At 37.9% G+C, this 22,302-nt stretch overlaps 1 protein-coding gene across 1 annotated transcript in view; it reads left to right on the top strand.

The window, feature by feature from the left end:
- The window catches only part of DLG2 (discs large MAGUK scaffold protein 2), a 420,316-nt gene that overhangs the window by 371,406 nt on the left and 26,608 nt on the right, over window positions 1-22,302 (top strand). The window contains exons 13-14 of the mRNA XM_058830779.1: window positions 1,655-1,831; window positions 10,110-10,185. Coding sequence (XP_058686762.1) covers window positions 1,655-1,831; window positions 10,110-10,185 — 253 coding nt within the window. The remainder of the gene's footprint in view (window positions 1-1,654; window positions 1,832-10,109; window positions 10,186-22,302) is intronic.

Genomic DNA, 22,302 nt, shown 5'->3' with positions numbered 1-22,302 from the left:
ACGATGACAGACTCATTTTAAGTCAATATGTGGGCTCTGAGGTGCAGATGTTTGTTCAAGGACAAAGAATATTGTCCTACTTTCTACTCCTTAACTTTTGAAAGACAACCTTTGTCTTACAATTTCCCAAATACAGAGCATTTCCAGGTTGGCATCAGGGAATGTTTTGCATCAGGGATGTGAAAATCTTGCTTATTCTCTGTAACAGAAGATATTGTCCCTTGTTTTGAGTGACTTGATTTTGCCTGGAATCATGATTGCATGATGTCTTGCCCAGTATTGAGCACGGCCAACTGTGTGGTTAGGGGTTTTGAGCTGTTGAGCAGTTTCCCTGGCAAGGTGCACAATTAATCAGTGAATTTTTGAGACTGTTCAGTACGGTGCTAAAACTCTGACCGCTGCCTGCTGCCAAGGGCAATGCTCACAGGATGATGTGTTGTGTGTCTGTTTGTGTATGCACTGCCATCTTCCAGGGATCTAGTGTCATCAATTGGTCAAGAAGAGGTGTCTAATGGCACTTAACTGCTTCTGGATTTATGAGCTTCCTCATCAAATATCCTTACAGAAAGCTGTACTTGAGAAGCAGCAGATGACCTGGTACCAGTAACAGTCCTTTATGAATATAAATATTTAATAAGATATAGTCAGGTTTTTAAAATAACTTTTCCACTGCTAAGCCATTAAATTTTTCCAAAGGGTACTTGCATTCCAAGAACATTACCAAAAAAGGCACAAGCATAAGTAAGATTATGGATTATGTAAAATTCATCAGTCTTCATCCTCATAGAAGGGAATTATCTGGGCATTTCTGAAGATGTTAGTACAAGACTTTAAAGTCTTTAAAAGAAGACATATTTCAAATAGCATTTTTCCTCCTCCTGAACCAGACTTGCCATGTACAGTTGGTGCTTATGAGAGCTTTAAATTATTTTGGTTGCAAAGTCACAATTCTGATAACTTCTTTTAAGGTTCTCCTCATTATGAGAAGTAGCTTTGACTGTTTTATATCTACCCATAAAACTGCTACAGTCATTCTTTGCAATTACATGAGGATGCACAGCTATTAATTACACCAAATCCTTCTCACAAAAGTGTTTGCCAGTGAAAAGATTGCCATGGTTTTCTTTCTGACAGTGAAAGAGTAGGAATTATTGGACAACTCTTGGGATTTTACTGGTGTAACATTTCTGCAGCTAGGATTATGATCATATTATTTTCTCTACAGGAAATAACCATCAGTTCTTGACAGGCATGGTCTTTAAACAGTATTTTACATGGGAAAAATATAGCCAAATACTTTTTTTTCCTGTAAGAAACCAAGATCTGTATTTTTATCTAGATAACTTCAATGAGTGACCTGCACTTGGTCAGATTCATATGCAGGGTCTTACTCCCAAAAAGTGGGGTATGTCTACCCTGGTGCAGGTGCCAGGCAGAGGACTGGAAGGCATAGGCTGAAAATTGGTATGAGATTTTACCATTTACTTTCTCTTACAGGAAAAAAAAAAGGCTTCTGTAAAGACTAATTTCACAGTGGAAAGAGTTTTCCTCTGAGTAAGACCTTTCCATTCGGAAAATACCATTAATTGTTCAGAAGTAAACGTACCCAGACTGATCTAATCACCTGTCTTCATATCTTTATTTCCTTTCACAGAGCCATGTTTGACTATGACAAGAGCAAAGACAGTGGCCTCCCAAGCCAAGGACTCAGTTTCAAGTATGGAGACATCCTTCACGTCATCAACGCCTCAGATGATGAATGGTGGCAGGCTAGGAGGGTCACTCTGGAGGGGGACAGTGAGGAGATGGGAGTTATACCCAGCAAGAGGAGGTGAGTGCTGCCTTCTTCTTCTTCTTACCTCCTTGCTCATTATCTTAAAATATTTCTTTTGTTTTCCAAAGATGGGGTGCATCAATCTGAAAATCCATACTGAGAAACTAGAGGAAGTAAAGGAAAATCCCACAGGTATTTCAAGAGTTGGAAGGCACAATTTTTGGTGTGAGATTTAAAACATTCAGGCTGTTTATAACTATACTGTAAAGAAACTCAGAAGGTGACTCAATTACTAGTGACTTCATAAAGAAAAGGGAAAAGGAAGAGATATCACCATCTACAAAAGACCTTTAGCCAAAAAAAAAGGAATAACCAGAACCTGAGTCTGGGTATTCACTCTGAATTTGAAGTGGAGCACATGTTTTAATGTCAGGGTGATTAACCATTGCATCAAACTGCTGAAGGATGTAATGAGTGTCTTGACATTTTCAAATCAAGACCGTATGTCTTTCTTTTGAGAGAGTAATAGAATTAAACTTCTCAGCCTGTGTGATATAAAATATGGTGCTAAATTATATAATGGTCATCTTTGACTTTGAAATCTTTTAATTTAATCTCTGCCTGCCTGGAAACTGATGGGTAATCAATATCACAGTAAATTTTTCATATCATGTAAATGAAGGAATTTTCATCTGCTCTCCAAGCTAAATCTGAATCTTTGTGTGTGTGTGATGAATTTGTGGTGACTGTCAAGAGAGAGAACAGATAACTGAATCTCTTTCATTGTTTGTATTGTTTATTTCATCTATATGCTTTTGTAAAATCGGCCACAAGTCTCTGATAACATCAGAACTAGCACACAAACCAGTATTACTTCCTGGCTCTGTTGATAGTTGCTATAGAAAGGTCATAAACTGAAAGGGTAGGAGGAAAATGAAATCTGTCAAAACATATTACATTTCTCTTTTGCAGCAATGCCGTCATACTGAGTATAAACTTTCTATTCCTAGCTATTTCAGCTTTAGCACTAGTGTAAAAATTATCATGACCATTTTTTATAGTGGGGAAATGGGATGCTTGATGCTCCCTTGAGCATCTGCTGCTGTTTCAAGAGAATTGGCCAAGGCACCAATAGAGCTTATGGTACTCGTTGTTCAAAGTCATGTAAAAGCAAACTAAAATCAAATACCTTTGTTGACATGAGCCCTGAAAGGACCTTAATTTCTCTAATGATCATGTTTGAATAGCATCCACACCTGGTTTTTCAGCGAAGAGCAATTTTGGAATTGTATAATAGAAATAAAAGGTGAGATTATAAGTTTCAAGATGGAAAATGAGCCCATTAACCAGACTTAGTCTCTAGCTATTGAAAAAGGTATACTTCCCTGCTATTCATTGCTACAGTAAATACTGCTGTAATTACATAATTGGACCATACATGGAAAGAGAGAGGAATTTATTTAATGTTAAGGAAAGTATGTGCACAAAGCTCACTCCTGGGTGGTGCCTACTATAAAAGGTGTAAAAAGCTGTCATATATAATAAAACAACTATGGAGGAAAAAAGGACAAAGAAAAGCAGCTAATTAAGATGTGGAATTTTATATCCTATAAAGTGGAAAAGAGTGTATGCCTAAAGCTTATTGGTTACCCACACAGTGGTGTTTTCAAGGACAAAAGGTGGAGTTTCTCTAGTCAAGGTCAGACATATAATAGTGCCTAGGAATAAGATGTGGCTTAGGAAACACTGGGAGAAAACAGATTTTTAAAAAAAAAAAAAAAAAACAAAATGAAAAAAGGAGACTATATGAAAATAGGTTGGTTAGCACCTAAAAATAAGAGTCTTGAATTTTTAAAGATGCAGGTATAGTTACCATGCTCTTCATTTGTCATCCTTATTCTTCACTAGTGAAGCTGAGGGGCCTGGAAAAATCTATGGCATCTGATTTTCTGTCTGCATTAATGTAATGATACACCAGAGCTGGAGTGGGAGGAGGTTGCTGTTAGTTCATAAAAGGTTTCAGTTGTACAAGGTTATTTTTTCCAAAGCACTGAAAAGTGAGTATTGTTTCCTTTCTGTGGATTCCGGATGATTGCTCAGCGCCTGAGACTGATGTGCTCTTGCCAGCATCTTCTGCGGTCATTTACACCACCCAAGAGGAGGATGAGCAATCAGTGCACACAGGGCTGAGTTACAGAGAATAAAGCTAATCATACTAGCCAGATTGTGCTAATTCAGAGTTAAATTTCCTCTGCAGGTGTGGATTATTGACTGTAAAGGATTAATCTAAAACAGAGTAGTCCTGGGATTCATTTGACCGAATATAGGCAGTTACAGCATGGAAATCCTCATTTAAACTGTTGGCTCCAAGATGCCATATAAGATGTCTCTTATAATTTATATGAGATTATTTCTATAGGCGTTGTTTTGTATATAATACAGCACATGCTATATCTAGCAGTAAAATATTGTGGTAGAAAGAAAGGAAGGAAGATAAGAACATCTGTAGCTTGTTTGTTGGGTTTGTCCTGCAAGCCATTATGTTGTAAATTGAAGGATTTTATCTTTGTCTTAGGTTTATGTTTTTCAATCTCCAATTCATTTCTGTTCTTTTTTTTTTTTTTAGGGGCTTCTGGGGGTTATGCTTTGGAAGGGTTTTCTTTTGCATTTAGGTTCCTTTTTCTGCTTGTGGGATGCTATCCTGTAGTACTGTAGCTTTACTTTTTGCACTTTAGGTCAGTGAGAGGCTATACAGATCCAGATTAGTGCCACGTTGAGTCTTTTAGCTGTCTGCTTTACTTTTGTCCTACTTCCCTTAACGTATGTCCAGCAACAGCTAAGTTACAATTCCTGCATTTCCCATAGTAGCTCTGAAAAACCAGTGATCACTTCAATTATTAATTAATCAGCATTTAAGGCCAGATTTCTCTTGGTTCCACATTTGCCCAAGAGATTTATCCAAGCTATGTTTAAGGTGACAGCACAGTTATATCAGGCAGGGTGTCTAAGGTGAGGGGACATAAGCACCATCCCTGTACCAATGTCTCAGGCAGCCTGCAGTTTTGCCTGGGCATTATTGTTATGTGTGTGAAGTGCTCCTTTATCATAAAAAATTATTATTTATACTAGAATGACCAAGCAAATTAGATTAACACTGGTTTTTATTTTTACATTTGGATAGATAGATAGATATAGATTAGAGTTTCCACATAATCTGTGCTTTTGATCATGAGAATTTTTATTTGCCTCATTTCCCTTCTTATTATCCATGCTAAAAAAACAATCAGCTTCCTATAAAAGGGCAGCAGCAAGCTGAGCAGCCCGTGTCCAAGATTCCCTCCGTATGGCAACACTTGCATTAGTTAAAGGGAATGAACAAAATGCGTGAAACCCATATGCACATGTAAGTGTATTTCATTCTAGACAGATGCTCTAATTCAACAGTAAATAGATTTAATTTCCTGTAGCATTGATTTTACACCTCCAGCTCTTTTCAATTTTTCCTTGCTGAATCTCTGCACAGGGACAAGCACCGACATTGCAAGCCCTCCACAGCAGCAGCCTCCCACCTCACGAATGTCAAACCTCAGTATTTTCTGTGGTGTGTGTATATCTGCCTGACTTGAGTCCACGGGTCTGGAATGCAGCCTGATATTTCAAACAGATTGCCCCAGAATGGCTGAGCATAAATTCTCACCATTCTTACTGCTGGTCCCTCTGCACAGCCAACAAGGATTTGGCCTTAAAACACTGAAATAATTACACTGATCTTTCTGTTGTCCTTCAGACATGCAGTAACAAAGCTGCTGTCAGACTGGACATCATTCTAAGACACCCATTTTCAGGTAGTTTAAGTATATCTGACTGTCAAATGTTATGCAACTTGTATCTCTGTTATTACCGTCTGTAATAATACCAGCCTGATACTTGTGTTCTCAAATAGACAACATTCTCCCCACAAGTACATGTAGACATGCTCTCCTTTCAGAGCAAAGTGGGAGGAAAAGTACATAAAATCAATGTTTCACAAGCATTTAAGGACAAGGGACAAGAGGCTTTCCCAGCACAGAAGTCCCTGTGGGTGAAAAGCCAGCTTAAATTTGTTGTTCTGCTCAGCTTGGCAGAAGGGCATGTTTATCCACTCAAATGATTTTTATTTTTAATGGTTTCCTATAAATTGTCTACCTTTCTAAATGTCAGTTAAAATTAACATTTTAATCCTTAGATGATAAAACTTTTTAACATGGCATAATCAGGTAATCTTTGTCTAAAATAATTTATCTGTCTATGCTCACTAATCTAGTTGGAAAAATTTAATATGGAATGAAATTTGAATGTATGTATAGGTATAAACTTCTTCCTGTGCTCTTGCAATGATGTGAAACTTCTGTGCTGAAGGAAAACAGCTGTTGGCTTTTAAACAGAATAAGGCTGTGCTACAATTTTATGAGAAGTCACTTCCTAATATCATTAGGTCCACTCTGCATAAATATTGACCAAGTGCTGAGCTGCTTTCTATAAGCAAGCTACTGCAGATGGAGACCTGAACCAGAGCATGTTCTCTCTCTCTCTCTCTGAAAAATGCATGTTTGGTGCAAAAATGCTTCTTCAGGAATGCTCCAAAATAATATTGAGAATGAGAATCTCTTCCCATGGTAAGCTCAGATTTCACATCTCACAGAGGATGGAAGCAATAAAAAGCTATGAACTGAGACTACATATTTGAACTATAAATAGTGCAAACATATTTTCACTTATCTTTCACTTGATAGGCAGGCAAAACAAATATAGTGCAAGTGACCTGGAAATGGTGAAGCTGGACAAGACATAGCAAGGTCTTTCAAGTATCCATTTTACATTACTTTCTTGTATTTGTTCACTCTCCTCACTACAGTACTCATGCTGGATTTGGAAACAACTTTCGTCCTACAGAACACTTCAGTGCCAAATCTGTGCAAATTAGGCTACTGTTACCATTTTATCTCATTCTAGAAATGTTTGCAATTTGCATCTGTGTTCTACAACAGCGATGAACGCTGTTATTGAAGATTAAAGCATTTCTCACTTCATATTCTACCTCACCACTGTGAAGACTGATTAGTGCTTTTAGGAAGGCACTGACAAAACTCCCAGTGGTCCAGCAGTGTTTGATCACAGTTCATGTCTTGTTGAGTTACACTTGATTTTTTCTTGTTTGTAGCATTTATGAAGAACTGAAAGTCTCATTTTAAAAAATCTCACAGGCCCTTTTTAAATAGCTGTGTCTGCCCAGAAACACAAAAGCAGACAGACATTGCAGTGCAGTGAGTGTTGCATCCCATTAAGTTCCTCAAAGAGTAAGAAGAGAACAGTATCCTAAAGAACTGAAATCTTGAACTTACTAGTGAGAGAACACTGAAGGTTGAAGTATATTTTCAATGCATTGCTCCACTTCCCTAGCTTTACATGGGAAGAAAAGTGAATCCTGACCATTTCTGAAATAAAAGGGTCCAAGAGGTATCTAACGCCAGAGAGAAAGTATACATATATATAGTATACATATATATACACATATATCTATATACATATATCTATACATATATACAGAATACACTCCAGCTGTCCCAGATCTCAGATGATTCTAGATAATTTCCCTGTACACAGAAGTGTTTTTGCACACAGCTGTACTTGGAGAGTGGGTGGGAAGATGGAGGTGAAATCCCCATAAGTTGTGCTAGGGTGATACTGTCCCCACATAGGACTCAGAGCTTCTCAGTTTCAGTCATGTTTGAATGCTGGATATAGGTTTCTCTGAATATTTCTTGGAACCTCTTTGAGTTTCAGTGACCACCCAGGCGCTTTTGAAAATGAGACTGGTCAATGAAGTTGTTTTGGAAACCATAGCCATGCTTTCCTTATCCCTTAGGATAAAGGATATCCCTGCTGTATCAGGCAAATATATCATTAGAAAGGGTCATGGCAGCAATTTGTACATCAGGCAAGTCAGGGTTGCAAGTCTGGGCCCTGCAAACCTGGGAGATAGGAATCCTCCCCTTCACTTCATGTTTTGCACAACTCCCCATAATCCTGCTTAGTCCAGCAGTGGTGATAGAAAGCTGGTTACCATGTTAAGTGAAACATTTATTTCTTTAAAAGCTATTTCTTCAGCTGAGGGATCAAAATGTTCAAATGATGGTCAGCTGCTGTCAGCTAAACCAATGTAAGGAATTTCATATGCTGTTTAGACATTCACAGTGTCAGCTGCTGCAAATAACCCTCTGGACCTAAACTCCTTTCTTCTTTGGGAAAAAAAAACTCAAGTTTATTTTTCCTTAAATATAAAAATTACAAACCTGCAAAAAAGTGGTAGAAGTGTTTGAATTAGTGTTCCTTTAAAAAGTGCCTTTTCTAAGAGCTGGATCAACAAATCTAAAAGAACAGACATTCACCGGTTTAGTTCTCTTTTTAGCTCTCTCTATGGCAAAAATGTCCCAGTAGCTCAGATGAGAAATTCTAAGAACATCTTAGTTCACCTAAGTCCTGCACCCTGACTGTTTCAACAAAGACTAAATCTTTGGAGAGCCAAAGCTAGATTCCAAGAGTTCTCTGGAGCATGTAAAACTAAAGCTTGTCAGAAATTTAGGTTCATTCCTTCAGGAAAAAGAAGTATATTCCTAACACCAGAGCAACCCACTGCCACAATGCAAATTCCAGACCAAAGACAAAGGCAGTAGAGCACCTGAGCTGAAGAACTTTAAGATTATATTATAGATTGGGCAAACCCATTTATTTTGTCCTTGCCTTTTTCTAACAGCTGACCCATTTTACTGACAGTTCAGGCAGCAAGAGTAATGTAGTCAGCCTGACACAGAACATTTCTGCTTGTAATTTTACATTTCAGCTAAATTATAAGTAACTGAGAACAGTTTTCTTGTGGAAGGTGTCACTCAAATTCTAATGGGACGCAACACTGTGTGCTACTGTATTGTGTAATACAGTGCCAGATGATGAAATATTTGGCACATTCAGTAGGCATACAGAGCATATATGAACATTGTTGTTATGTTTGCCTGAAGGACTAATGGCACTTAATGGCATTACTTAAATACTTCTCAATGCAGAATGTTTCTGCAGCTCCTCATCTGTCTAGAGTCTGCCTCTAGAAAGCAGTGATGCCTCCATGGCTACTAATGCAATTATGACAAACTTCATAAATAAGATTCACTCTTTAGGGTTAATTTCCAAATTTCTTTATGCAGTGAATAAGAAATTAAGTTAAAAGCAGATGTAGGAAGTCAGGCAGGGCTGGAATGAGTTTAAATGTTAACACAGATTAATAAGTAGAATATTGTGTTCATTTGTGCTAATTATTTCCTCAGAAGGCATCCATCCTATTTAGGCAATTACACAGCCTCAAGTCTTCATTTCTTACCGGTACTACCAAGGGACTTCATCTGCTAGTTCAAGTTTCCGACTGTTCATGTGTTTTTAATAACATAGATTTAGTTTGAAAGATGCACTTGAGCTGTTTCCATGTGAATATTCCACACTTACAGTGAAATGCATTTAATCTAAATTTAAACTGTAGCTATAGTAACCAACATTCACTGTGTTTCAGGAAGGCACATATAAGCCTACTCAGACAGAAGGAAACATGTTGTGTTAATTATCATTTTATCAAAACACTAGAGTTTGCATTTTGGAAAATAATTATCAGAAATTATGAATTTCTACTACCCAGGCTTAGAAAGCAAGAGATTTGCAGGAATGTATTCTAATGTCTCTTAAAAGCTGGCTTTGTGGGATTCGATGGAGATTTCCTCAAGCAATTCTCAGTCTTAAACAAATAGGGTTAGTGTTTGAGTTTCAGGTAGATGATCAGATTTTTTTTTACTGGAGCCAGTCAGTGATAGATTCTGTAGATGATTTTGCAAAGGAAGAAAACATCATTTACACAGTAAAGTCTATATTAATCAAGGTGAGTAAGGACATGTCCTTGTTTCATTCCTCTGACCATAGAACTCTAAATGTCATCTGATTTTTGAACAACTTAAATCAGAGAGTAAATCTGTCCCCAGAATGCTTTTCCCAGACTCCCTTGTCTTTTAAGAGGCTGTGCTGTTCTGCTGGTGTAGGACAGTCAAGACTCCTCAAAACCAGTCCCAGTTTGCCAGAAAATTGCTGTCTGGCTGAGGACAGATTTCCCTCTCCTTTTCAATGTATGAAATTTGCTTTAAATATTTACTTTAGGTATAGAAAGCTGCCAAAGGTCTTGGGAGAGCAGGTATCAAATGTTTCATACAAAATTCTGCTATAATAAATGTGTGCTTCTTCATTTGTGTTTTCTTTTCCCCAGAGTTGAAAGAAAGGAGCGTGCACGTTTGAAGACGGTGAAATTCAACGCAAAACCTGGTGTAATTGATGCAAAAGGGGTACGTAAATAAGTGAAACCTTTTGAAATTGTGCTTTAGAATTGTTTTACCCAGAGTAGAAAAAATTTTAGCAACATAAGAAATATTTAGGTTTTTGCAACCAAGACCTGAAGCATAGTGAAATGTAGATCAGAGATTAGTATTATATAATCTTTGAAATAGTTAAATATTCTTTTTATAATAATACTGAATGACAGTACCTCCTAAGGGGAAGATACTAAGGAAATAAAGAGCATTCCGTGATAGCTGTGATTTTAGTTAAATGATGGATAGAGAAGAAAAGACTTTAAACATGAATGCAGATGGATAGCAGTTTAATGAAACAGGACCAGAAGCATAAATTCCTTGGCTTCAGAAGCTTCGAAAGGTAAATCACAAACCAAAGGCTGTAAGTTAAGGAGTCCTGGACAGAAAAAATTAGGTTTTGGGTGTTCTGCTTTGACAGTTGTGACAGACATTGAACACAGTTGTGTTTCACACCAGACACAGTGGCCAAACAACACAAAATGTGCAAGTTCTGTTCCACCAGCACTGCCTGGACAGAACAGCATTCCTGGTGTTGCCGCTTCACAGAGCTGCTTTATTGTGCCCAAGTCAGCAGTTCTCGTTAGCCTGATGGCTACTATCCTGTCTGGTGCCATCTGGCTGGCAAGTATTACAGCATGACAAATGCCCACAGTCCTGGCTGTTAAGGTATATTTTTCTGCTGAAGTGTAGCTTGCAGTTGTAGCAGTAGTGAATACTTGACATTTTCAGGGATTTATTTTTGAAACCCGTCCAGTTGGCATGTTTGGAATTTACAAATGAGGGCTTCTGTGAGCAAACCAGGAGACAGAGATTCAGCAGCCACGAGGGAAAAGTCCTGCTTGGCTGCAGAAAACAGAGCAGGGCCAAAACTGTGTGATGAGTGGACACGGCCATAGGTAGGACCTAGCAAGGGAAATTACTAAATGGCTCAGCAGGTCCCTTCCAGACCTGCTGTTCCTGTGGTCTTCTGCCTAGTTTGAAATTCTCATTTTTAATATCTTCTTCCTTCAGTTTCTCTCCATAATGGTAATACTAAAAATTCCCTTATTCTGTCCTTTCGGACAGATTAGCAGGGTAAGAAATTCCTCTTCCTGTGGACACAGTTTCTAGCACAGGGGTTCCCAAGTCTCTGCATGCCAGCAAAACAGTATTTCACACTTGAAAATACTTCCCTGTTACTGCTCTACCAAACAATTCCTGAATTCAGTGCAAATGCAGAATATTGTACTGACTGAAACAAGTTTTCCAGACTTATAAGGCACATGGAACTGTACATTATTTGCACTTGCAGATAACTCAGTAAAATATATATAATACAATACACTAAGAAAAGATTAATTCATCTCATAGCATTTCTTCAGAAGACAGAATTCCATTTTTTGTTTGAAATGACCACTCTCTGCAACCCTGTATATTAATGTTGCCACTTATTTTGAGAGATAATAAGTTTTATATTGCCAATGAAATCACTTCTTAAATGTCTTTTTCCCATATATAATCAAAGCCGCAGGGGAATAATTCTTTCATATAACTAATGGTCCCTTTTCAAGTGATTCTGTCAAGAACTTAATTATCTCTTGATTCCCCAAATTGTTTTTCCATTTTTGTCATCAGTGTAACATTAATCTTCCAGCCACTCAACATCAGTGTTTGATTCAGTGTTTAGGAAATTGTGTAATTACAGAGCAATACCACTGTAGCCTTCTGGGACCAAACCTTCCACATGAAGTGAGATATTTGAGTACACACATATATGTGGATTTTAGGTGTCACTATTTCCATTTGGTCTTTCAGTGTCCAAAAAGAAGTGGTGTAAAATGTCTAAGAGTCCATGCTTTACTTTTTTTTACTTTTTTTACTTCTTTTTTTTTTTTTTTCCCAACTTTGGAAGAAAAACAGGAAAATAGGAAAACAGGGCTGCAGTAGGCCCAGGAAAATGCTTTTGTTTCAAAATCAAGCTGAAATTCAGATAGGAATGAGCTTATGTGGGTCTGTGGCACCTTGGGCTCTTACATTCATGAGTGTGCAGGCAAGTGTAAAGGTCTCAGTTTACTCTGAAGATAAAACTGAGAGAAATCTTTTCATGGAATATTTCTATATTTGGCAAGGAGATGTGCATGGAAGCATCAAAAAAAACACTTGAACAAAAAAAAAAAAAAACCAAACAAAAAAAAACACAAAACCAACAAAACCAGAACCTTAACTGAATACAGAGAATCCTTGGGGGTTTTGAACAGCTAAAGGTGTACCTTACTGCAATTTTACCTGAATCATCTCACTAGCCCTGACTCCTTCCTTCCCCTGTAGAAACAATCTTCAAGAGTTAATAACCCACAGCAAAGGTTTCGTAATAATACCAAAATTTCTTTGGGATAAATATGATTTTGAAGTAGAAACTGTCTAGTTATTCTGTGGGTTTATAAAGTCTTATGCATTTTCATCTGTTTATACCTCATTTTTAATCCCATATCTGGAGATAAGATGCAAAGTGTTACAGATAGGGTGACATTTGTAGTTGATCAGCTCCTTGTGTCTCACTGAAGAAGTGTTTAAGAATACTCAGCAATATAGTTGACAAACCTTTTTGTAGGAAGAGCTAAAGGATAGTCTTTCCAAAGACCCAAAGTTCCTCTTTTTCAGGCCAAACTTGTGTGTTGCTTCATCTATGTAATTAGTTCAGTACTTCTTAAAAATGTGATTTAGAATATTTATATGACTTTAGATTTGTTTCATTGGACTCCTCCAATCCATGCCTTGTGAAATTAAAGTCTACAAAATCAGGATGGGTACAGTAACAGGGAATGTGAATCAAAATTAGGGAGCTCTAGGGAAACCTTCTCATCTCAGGTTTAAATAAGGCCACAAATAGTACCTTTCTGTGCAATGCATAATTAAATTCCCATGCTCATTATTACAGGATATTGCATAAAAAATAAGTAAGTTGAAAAGAATTTAGGTAGGTTAGAAAGTAGAAAAACTAATTACAACTTTAAAACTTTCATCATGTAATTCAGAATATATAAATTGTTGATTTTAAGAAGAGATGTTATAAAAGGGAAAGGATCATATTACTTCCACTTTTCCTTTTAAACATGTGTTATTGGACAGTGCCAAAAAACTATTTGGCTAACTGGATCTCTGGCTTAACCCATTAGGGCTTCTTTTCTTTCAGTTCAGTTTATTCTGACCCAAAGAAATTTATTTGTTCAGGCTCAGAGACATCACCAAGATCCAGGCCCCGTTAACGCTTTTAAAGATATCAGACCAGTTTGAGATGGTAAGATCTATGTAGTAAGGAAAAGAATGCAAATACGGGTTTAAACATCTTCCTTTCACCAAGCACAGATTGTGCGTCTATTGTGTTGACCAAGTTCAGCCTCTATCTTCATTCTTATAACTGTTGTGGTAAACTTCAGCTTTTTTTCTAATGGTTACTGAAGGTGGCTGGTGCATCAAATCCACCACTACACTGCTTTGGCCCTACAGCCACTCTCTGCTGCAGCAAAGGCCAGAGTTTCCAGGACACTGGAAACGTTAAAAATAAAAATAATAAAAATAAAAAATGAATTAAGATAACACAGTTATGATTTCCTAAGCATTTGCTTTCTCGGTCTTTGGGGCTCACTGGTCTATGGATAATCAATGGGAAATGGAGCAACCCAAAGGTTTATGTCTGATATTTTTGCTGGAGGAAGCCAAAGAAGTTATGTAAGCACAAACTTCATTAAAAAGTATGTTTTATGCTATGTTGAACTCAAGATCATATCCCAAGTATCATCCAATGCTCACCTTTACACCAAAAGGAGCAGAGCATGTGAGTAGCTGTGAACAGGGTTATGTATCTACCAAAACAGCATACCAAATTCTTGGTAACTCACCCTATCACAGGGTTCAGACTGAACAAAAATAGCCTTTCCTTTTCTAATCCTAAAACCCACAGTTGTTGAGGGCTTCTCAGATTTTTTAGTGAATCAAACAAAGTGTCAAGTGACAGAAATATTGCAGGGGGGAAATAGAAATTAGCCAGTAATCTTCTTTTTTCTTAACTGTTGTAATTACAACAGGTCTTTCAGGAGACAAAAATAGCACCTTTCGCTTTTCTCCCTGTCAGATCACATACACTTCCTTGACTGTCTTGAAAATATTCTGCAGTTGAAATCGTAGCTCTTGGAAAGACTTTTAGCAACACCTCGTTTTTACTGATATTTATGGGTGTTGTCTTTTTCCAGAGATGTGTTGAAATATCAAGAAACACATAGATAAAACTTAATTTTATACAGAGAACTGTTTTTTTATACCACATTCATTTCACGCCTTATCTGGCCAGTGATTCCAGAATATTACCTTATGTACAAATACTCTATTTCATTTCCCAATGAAACAAAAGTGATGTCTCCCACAATCCCCCTTTTTAATGTGTGTGTCAGGGTGTGGGGAGCTATTCAGCCCATGGGAAGCATTCCCAGATGGGTGCCTGCCCTAGTGAGGCTCAGCAGGGTGCTGAACAGGGATAAGGTGCCTGCCAAGAAGAGGGACTGCACCATCCCTCCAAAACCCCTTCCAGCTCTGCTGCTCATCAGCAGTGCAGGTCCTGGACTGTGACCCACACCACACAGCTCCATCACTACCCATTAGGGGTTTTTTCTATTAACTTAGCTTGTCAGCCACAGTTCTTTTCAGATTCCAGTCAGATCACCTACATCACACTCAGCTGGCCTCTTCAGTTGCCTCCAAATGAATTTATTACAGCAGTCAGAAGTTTGATTACGTTTAATACTTCTTATGCACAGGTTCTGTTTACAGATGCCACAGATGCCTGAAATGTAGGGTCATATTCTTGCTTTATTGTCATTTTAGCAACATTGCACTGAGACATGAAAGGAAAAAGCGAAACCTGACTGAGAGAGCAAATTTGGTATTGTGGGTAAACAAAACCCTCTGCATATTTAATGCACCTCTCCTCCAAGTGTCAAAAATCCAGTGACAGACAGAACTTGATACAGAGGACACCTTTTGACAGTCTACTAAGTATTTGAAGGAGGGCAGAGGAGAAAGCCAAACAAATAAACCCACATGTTTCCAAACCATTTATGCTCTAGAAAATCATTATATTTTCAGCCCTAGTAATCAAAACAGATCAGGACTGGTCTTTAGGAACCTCAGGTGGTTGCCTCTGCCCTGAGGGTTTCGTGTGTAACTATCTTCTATATCCAAATTTTGTCTAATCTCTGCTTAAAGAGCTGCCACAAGAGATTTTTCATATTCCCAAACAACCCACTTCAGTGCCTCGCTGTCCTCATCCTTAGAAATGGCTGAACTGCTGCAGTTTAACCCTGTTTTTATTTCTTCTTCTATGAGTGTCTATGGAAACTGGATTATTTGTCTTTGTCACTAAGCAGAAGCTACAGTCACACCTGCCCTCGTCTCAGGTACAGCATTTGTGCTAGTGGTTTACTGGGGCAGAGCTGGGTGTATCAATGCAGAGAAAAAGGCAATTATCTCAATTTAATCCCTGACTGAAAAAAAGAATTACAGTGTATTAGGCTATCTATACCCTCTCTTTGAGTAATGAAGATTTTTTTCTAACATAAATTCTAGGGTTCAGTTTTCTAAGTATAAAGGTTCGCCACCTTTAGGGAGAAGCAGTTCTCTAGTCCATAATCTGAAAGTTTTCTACTTATGCAGTGGATTTTGATCAACTTTTCTTTGCACTTCTTTTCAAAAGATATTTGACACAATGAACAGATTTCCTAAAGTGATTGGTACTGGGACAAACATAAAAGTAGAGGGAAATCCCCAGTTTGAGTACATTCAAAAAGCTTCTGATTTGGAGAGCTCGTTAGCACTCAGTCTGTAATTTACAGGGTCATCATTCCCGAGAGGCAAAGGGGATTCCTCGTTGCAGACTACAACTTCCTCACAAGGGGAAGCAGAGGGACAGACACTGATCTCTTCTCTCTGGTGACCAATGACAGGACCCAAGGGAAGAAGCTGAGTCTGGGAAGGTTTAGGTTGGACATTGGGGAAAGCTTCTTCACCCAGAGGATGGTTGGGCACAGGAACAGGCTCCCCAGGAATGTGGTCACAACACCAAACCTGGCACACATTTGGACAATGGTCTCAGGCACATGGTGTCTTGGGGATGGTGTTGTGCAGGGACAGGAGCTGGACTTGGGACTCGATGATCTTTGGTGGTCCCTTCCAACTCAGGATATTTTATTATTCTATGGTTTTCTCTCTCTGTTGGATTTAAGTTCTGCCAAAAGCTTTAAGACCTCCAAAAGGGGATAACATTGGATGTCATGGAAGAAACAGATCTCAGCATTGTTCTTGTTTGTGGAACAACTTATTTCTGGGAGGAGATTTGCTGGTTTTAATACCAGCAGGAAATTAAACTTCAAATAAGGCACTCACACGGGATGACTGGCAGTAAAGGGTACCCAGCTTTTCCTGTTGAATCCACATACCCCAGGGATGATGTATGTGGTATAGAACAACAGCCTGGTCACATGCTCACAGCACTTAAATCCACCCCCCTCTCTGTAGCCAGGACAAGGAGGCAAATCTGAATCTCATTTGTCCACCTGCCCTTGCTCTTCCATGAATTTTCACATCCTCCACAGCTGTGTCTTCACACTTCATGATGGAGCTGGTGCCAGGCAGTGGATGCTGGCTGCACTTTTGGATTGACTAGAGCCTGCAATATTGGGCTGCCCTCACCATTCCCCTTGAGCTGAACACTTTTCGCTCAGCTTCTCTCCAATGTGCATTAGGAATAATGCTGTCATCAGCATCTGCTTCACTCACGTGCTGAAGTAATCAAATGAAATTCAAATTATAAAACAGCACATAGCCAGAAAAAATTAACTGTACGGATTCTTGTTGTTCCAGGTTATCTTGAGGCACTCCACAAAGACATGCAGTACTTTAATAATAATGCCTATTGGGTCCAGGTACAGTCAAAAATAAAGGAAAACAAGTGAGTCTTCAGTTTTAATTTATGTCATAGTAGCAGTGTTGGCTCTGGCAGGAAACTGGCATGCCTAAAAGAATCTTGTTTTTAAGAAGGTGAATCAGTTCTAGAAATAGTGAAAAAATAACTGTCAGATCAAACTTGAGGCTTTTACCCAGCTGAAGAAATATGTTTCCGTAGCATTCTTTGAAAAATCCAGTAAAAGTAAAGTATTTGAAAAACTTTCTTTCAAATTGAAAGAAAATATTAAGGTAAAAAAATCTTTGTTTTCCGTATTTCATTTTATTGAGAAGTACAAATTCTAAATATCAGCCAGCAATTTTTAAGCAAAGTGGATTAGAGTGGAAAATTTGAGAAATAAAGGAATTGTCATTTAATTTATCCTGATGATGAAAAATATTTCTGCTTATTGGCTTTTTGTCAGAGTAATTTTTCAGTTAATGAGCAATATAAGTACATGTATTTTATAGATTTTACAATTTTTTCTGTAATTTTTCTGTAATTCTGACAGTGGTGTGGAGTTTTATTTATAGGAAAATATTGTTTCTTAGGTGGCCATAATATTAGGAACTATAGTATCTGTACTTCCTATCCCACAGACGTTTGTGCCATCCCTGCTTAGGTAAGAGAAATTTTTAGGAGAGTCACTGACATGAAGATGTGTAGTGCAATGTTTAAATCAGTCACAGATTAAATGTAACACAGTGGAAATTTGCTAGCACAGGTAAAATACCAAAGTTTACAGCTGAGAGTTAATTGTTTTATTTCTAAGCTATTCCAGCAGAAATTTGTGCTGAGTTGAATTTCATGTGGGGTCTATTTTTATTACTTGCTGTCTAATATCCTGAAATAAATAGTAGGAAGTTTGTATGTATGTATAGATAATGCCATAGTTACTTGGGTTTTCTTCTAAAAAATGGGTTGAAAAGAAAAATTTTTAGTTTTGGCAGTAGATACTGTCAAAGAATTAGAAAGAGAACAATGTTTTCTTCTAGTAAGATATCACACAAAGATCCAGAAGTGTGGAGTTAAGCGTTAACAGTCATTCAGAGGAGACATGCTCCATATTTCACATCTTTATTTCTGACTCACTTAAATTAAAGCAGCTCAGTGATTGCCTTAGTGACTCAGAGACCATGTTTGGGAGGTTATAGGGACATAGACATTGCCACCTGGGTCAAAGCCACAGTCCATCTAACTTGACATCCTCTTGTGAGACTGGTTGTGTGAGATGGATTACTGCAAGGTGTGGGAGCTTCACCTCCTAAACAAACCTCAAACCAATTTAGAGATTAGGTTTGGGCTTGTTTGCCCATGCCTTTATTTATTATAACTTTAAGTGTAACACCTAAATAAATCAATGTATTCAGTTAAAACCAAGAGCCTGGTATGATTTGTCTGCTCAGCCAGACCTTTGCCATAATTCAGCCTGCTACACCAGTCACTCTTCTTTTAACTCAAAAGGGAAGTTCAAAAGATTATCCTGTCCAACTATCTTTTCCATAAGTACAGTTTGAAGGCATGTAGGTATTGTAAATCTCTCCACTACTCCTTAACAAAGAGTAATAAAGGTCTTTATGCAACTTATTTTGTGCAATGATCCATTTAATGCAGTAGTTTGTACTTGCACAAGTGCACAGCACTTGATTGCATGAATGTTTCCACAAAAAACAGTTATAAATGAGCAAGTTGTTGGTTTTTTAATAGCACAGATAACCAATATCTTCTGCAGCTTTATTTATTAGTGAAATTAATTCAAAAGACTGCATAAAGACCAAAATCCTCAATTTCATTTTGAAACCTAAAGAAGCACCAGCAGTCAAATGGGAATCAGAGTTCTAAAAAAGAACTTATCATAACCGAGGAACAAAGTTCAAGTGGATAAAGGTCCTACAGTATACTGTAGGAAAAGCTGTGGGTCTGGGTGATCAGATCCAAATCTTTGCCAAGTGCACACTATGCTGCCTTTGATCTCTGGGGCACTTCTGACATCACTGCTGCACAGAGTGCTGGGACAGGTTCACATGCACAAAGATTTATCGGCGGGATCAGTAGCTGATGATGTACATCAGCTCTAAGTGGGAAAGCTCCTTTTCAGGAAAAAATATTGAAAATATTGAGTGGAGGAACATTTAGGACAACATTGCCAAACGTCAAATACACTTTCTGATTCCAGCTGGAGACTTGAGGAAGGAGAGGAAGACCTTCATACTGCCCATTTGGCTGCAGTGAGCTTGGCCAGGTCCAAGCCCACGCTGGACTGCAGCACAACTCTGAGAGGCTGGGTCTGTGAGCATCTCATCACAGAAACACAGATATTAGAGCTGGGAGAGGATCGTTGTTTAGCTCTTTTCCCTTCATCACCCCCTTCACTCCAGACACTGCAGCGTTATTCCCCACAGTATTTAAGATTAGCAGATTTCTTTTAAATGTGAAAAAATTATCGAGGCTTTTCTACTTCCCTTGGGGAAGATTATTCTACATCCAAATTGATTTCACTGTCAAGGAGCTTTGCCCTTTCTTATTTTCATGCTATCAATTCCTGTAATGCTGTTTCGACAATTCCTTCCCACTATCTTGGTGTACAACCTGCAGATACGTGTAAATTACCTTGGCTGTCACATAAGCAAGATTTTATGTTGGTGTTTCATCTTGCTAACAATGATATTACCATGAAAATTAGCATAGAAAAGTACTCCTTTCACACCTTGCACCAAGTTAAATACAGGCTTGCAAAATTGGAAACACTGATTTTATGTGTTTTCTTGAAAGTCTGTTGGTCTTTCTTCTCCCCCGGTAGTTTATGTTGGTTTTAACTGTTGTTTGTGAGGATTTAAAATTGAGCTGCCGGCAGACAACAAGCAATAATTCAGTCTTTAAAAACAAAATTATTAAAATTTCATACTCATGAATACTAAGACATCGTACCCTTGTCTGGAGAAGCTAGACAGCATGGAGTTTTTAATCAGGCTTTTACATTTTCATTTTGGATTGCCAACACACAAATCTCCCTACAACTTCAAGGGAAAACTAAGCAAACAGAGTTTTTTTCATCTAAGCTTCTTCTCACCCAGTTAGTTCTCACTTATCAAAACATACATGGTACAAAATCTCAACAAGGAATGACTGTAGCCCAGGCTTGAAGTATCTAAGTAAACTAAAGGCTGAACGTAACACATTAGAGATGTCTTTCCCCTTGCATCTCCTAAAAATCATAGTGAAGTTGCCTAGTGCTGTTTGCCAGCATGTAATTGTGTGTGCAGAATGAGAGATCAACATCTCAGAGAATGTACTCTGTGATCTCTGTACAACCAGACTTACAGTTGCCACTAACAACTCCTCAGCTTTTCTTCTGCATGTCTGCACGGACACTATGAAGTGTTCTCCATGTGTGTGAACCCAGGCCATGGACAAGTTTAGGGTTACATCAGGAAAGCAAGAATGGCTCAGTAGCACTGGCAATCCTCTAGACTTGGTCAGGCCATTTAGCCTGAGATTTCAAATTCATCATGGCTTGGGATTGCCAGGTGAAAAAGCCCATCATAAAACCAGTGAGGTGATACATATGCTTCTAAGAAGAAATAACACTGAGTATATGTTACAGTCCAAAAATTTTCTTTCTGGTGTCAGTGCAGATCTTTGGTATGATGGTAGAGATTGAAAATATATAATATAGAAATCTATAAAATTAAAATATTTAAATATAGGGGTTTAACAGTGTTTGAGTGTCCAATCTGTTATTAAAGTCAGTGTTCAAATGAGTAAATGAATCTCCCCAATACAAAAAGTGTCAGTTAAATATAGAGCAAAGGATTGCAGAGACATAATGTTGATAATAAATTTTGTAGATTTTTGTAGAAGGCTGAGTACATGAGGGATTTTCATTCAATTTAGGCTAAAATCAGATATTAAAGAAGAAAAATAAGAAAACCACATTGCAGATGAGAAGCAGTAAAACTAATTTCTCATATACACTGCTAGACCAATCTGAGAACAAAACTGACATACATAATAATTTAACTTAAAAACTAGGTTGAAGCATAGCTCAAACCTTCCTAAAATTAGATGGTATATGAAATCCATCTACACCCTGTAAAAAAATAATTTCACAGCCAGTGCTCTGGAGCAGCTTTCTCTCAGGTGGCCATGTACACTGGTTCTCAGCTCATGACTGAGGATTAGCATTTGTTGAATGAAATGGCAAAAAAAAGCATTCCTGAAGCATGAGTTGAGAGTTTATTGGCTTTGAGAAAATAGATCTGTTTGAGCACCTTAAAAAATCTTTCCCCAACATATTAGGATCTTCTGCAATGCCTAAAGAGGACAACCTGTGTCAAGAGCACATCGGTACTAAATAGTAGGGATTGGATCTGCTACACTATGAAAAAAAATTAAGAAGCTCAAGGTAAACAACAATATAGTTGCCTATTGCAGTATGGTACAACTATCAAATTACTGAGACTGTTTTTTGTGATGTTTACCACTACAAAGAAAATTTTGAAAGTGGATTGTTTATTTAATGTTACATGAAAATTTCCTTTAAAAACCACTACCCTATTAGCTGATTAGTAACATATATATGTCTGCTGAGCCTAGGGAAAAGCATTTAGAATACAAAACTGATGTTGACAAAAAAAAGAACCCGTGAGAGTTCTTGAGAAGAAGAAACACACAGCGGTTTAATGTCTGTCACAACCAGGGAAGGTTGCTATGTGTAACCCAGGCTTACATAACTGGGGACATCTGGGGATACTTGGTCAAGCAACAGTGCACAGTGCACATCAGAATTATTTTTCGTGGCTTCTTCAAAACACAGTCTATGCTTAAGTACTATCAAACAAGGATTCAAACCAGGACATCAGTGAACGCTTTCCTCCACTTTTCTTTTCTGAAAAGAGACTCTTTTCCATCGCAGATCAAGTGCTGTGAATGATGTCACTGTTCTGTTGTCAAACAACTGGAAAATTTCATTTGCCTTTTAGTCTTAGACACTTGTCTGTTTAAAGTACCTCCTGAAATGTCTGAGTTATTTGCCATTACAAGTTTTTACATTATCATGTCAAAGAACCTGCAACTTACAAGGAATCAGTTTTCTGGCACTTTTTCACTGACTTTCA

This window comes from Poecile atricapillus, chromosome 1 (assembly GCF_030490865.1).
Source record: "Poecile atricapillus isolate bPoeAtr1 chromosome 1, bPoeAtr1.hap1, whole genome shotgun sequence".
Classification (NCBI taxonomy): Eukaryota; Metazoa; Chordata; class Aves; order Passeriformes; family Paridae; genus Poecile; species Poecile atricapillus.
The sequence above is the reverse complement of the archived record's forward strand: the minus strand, read 5'-3'. Positions and strand labels throughout refer to the sequence as shown.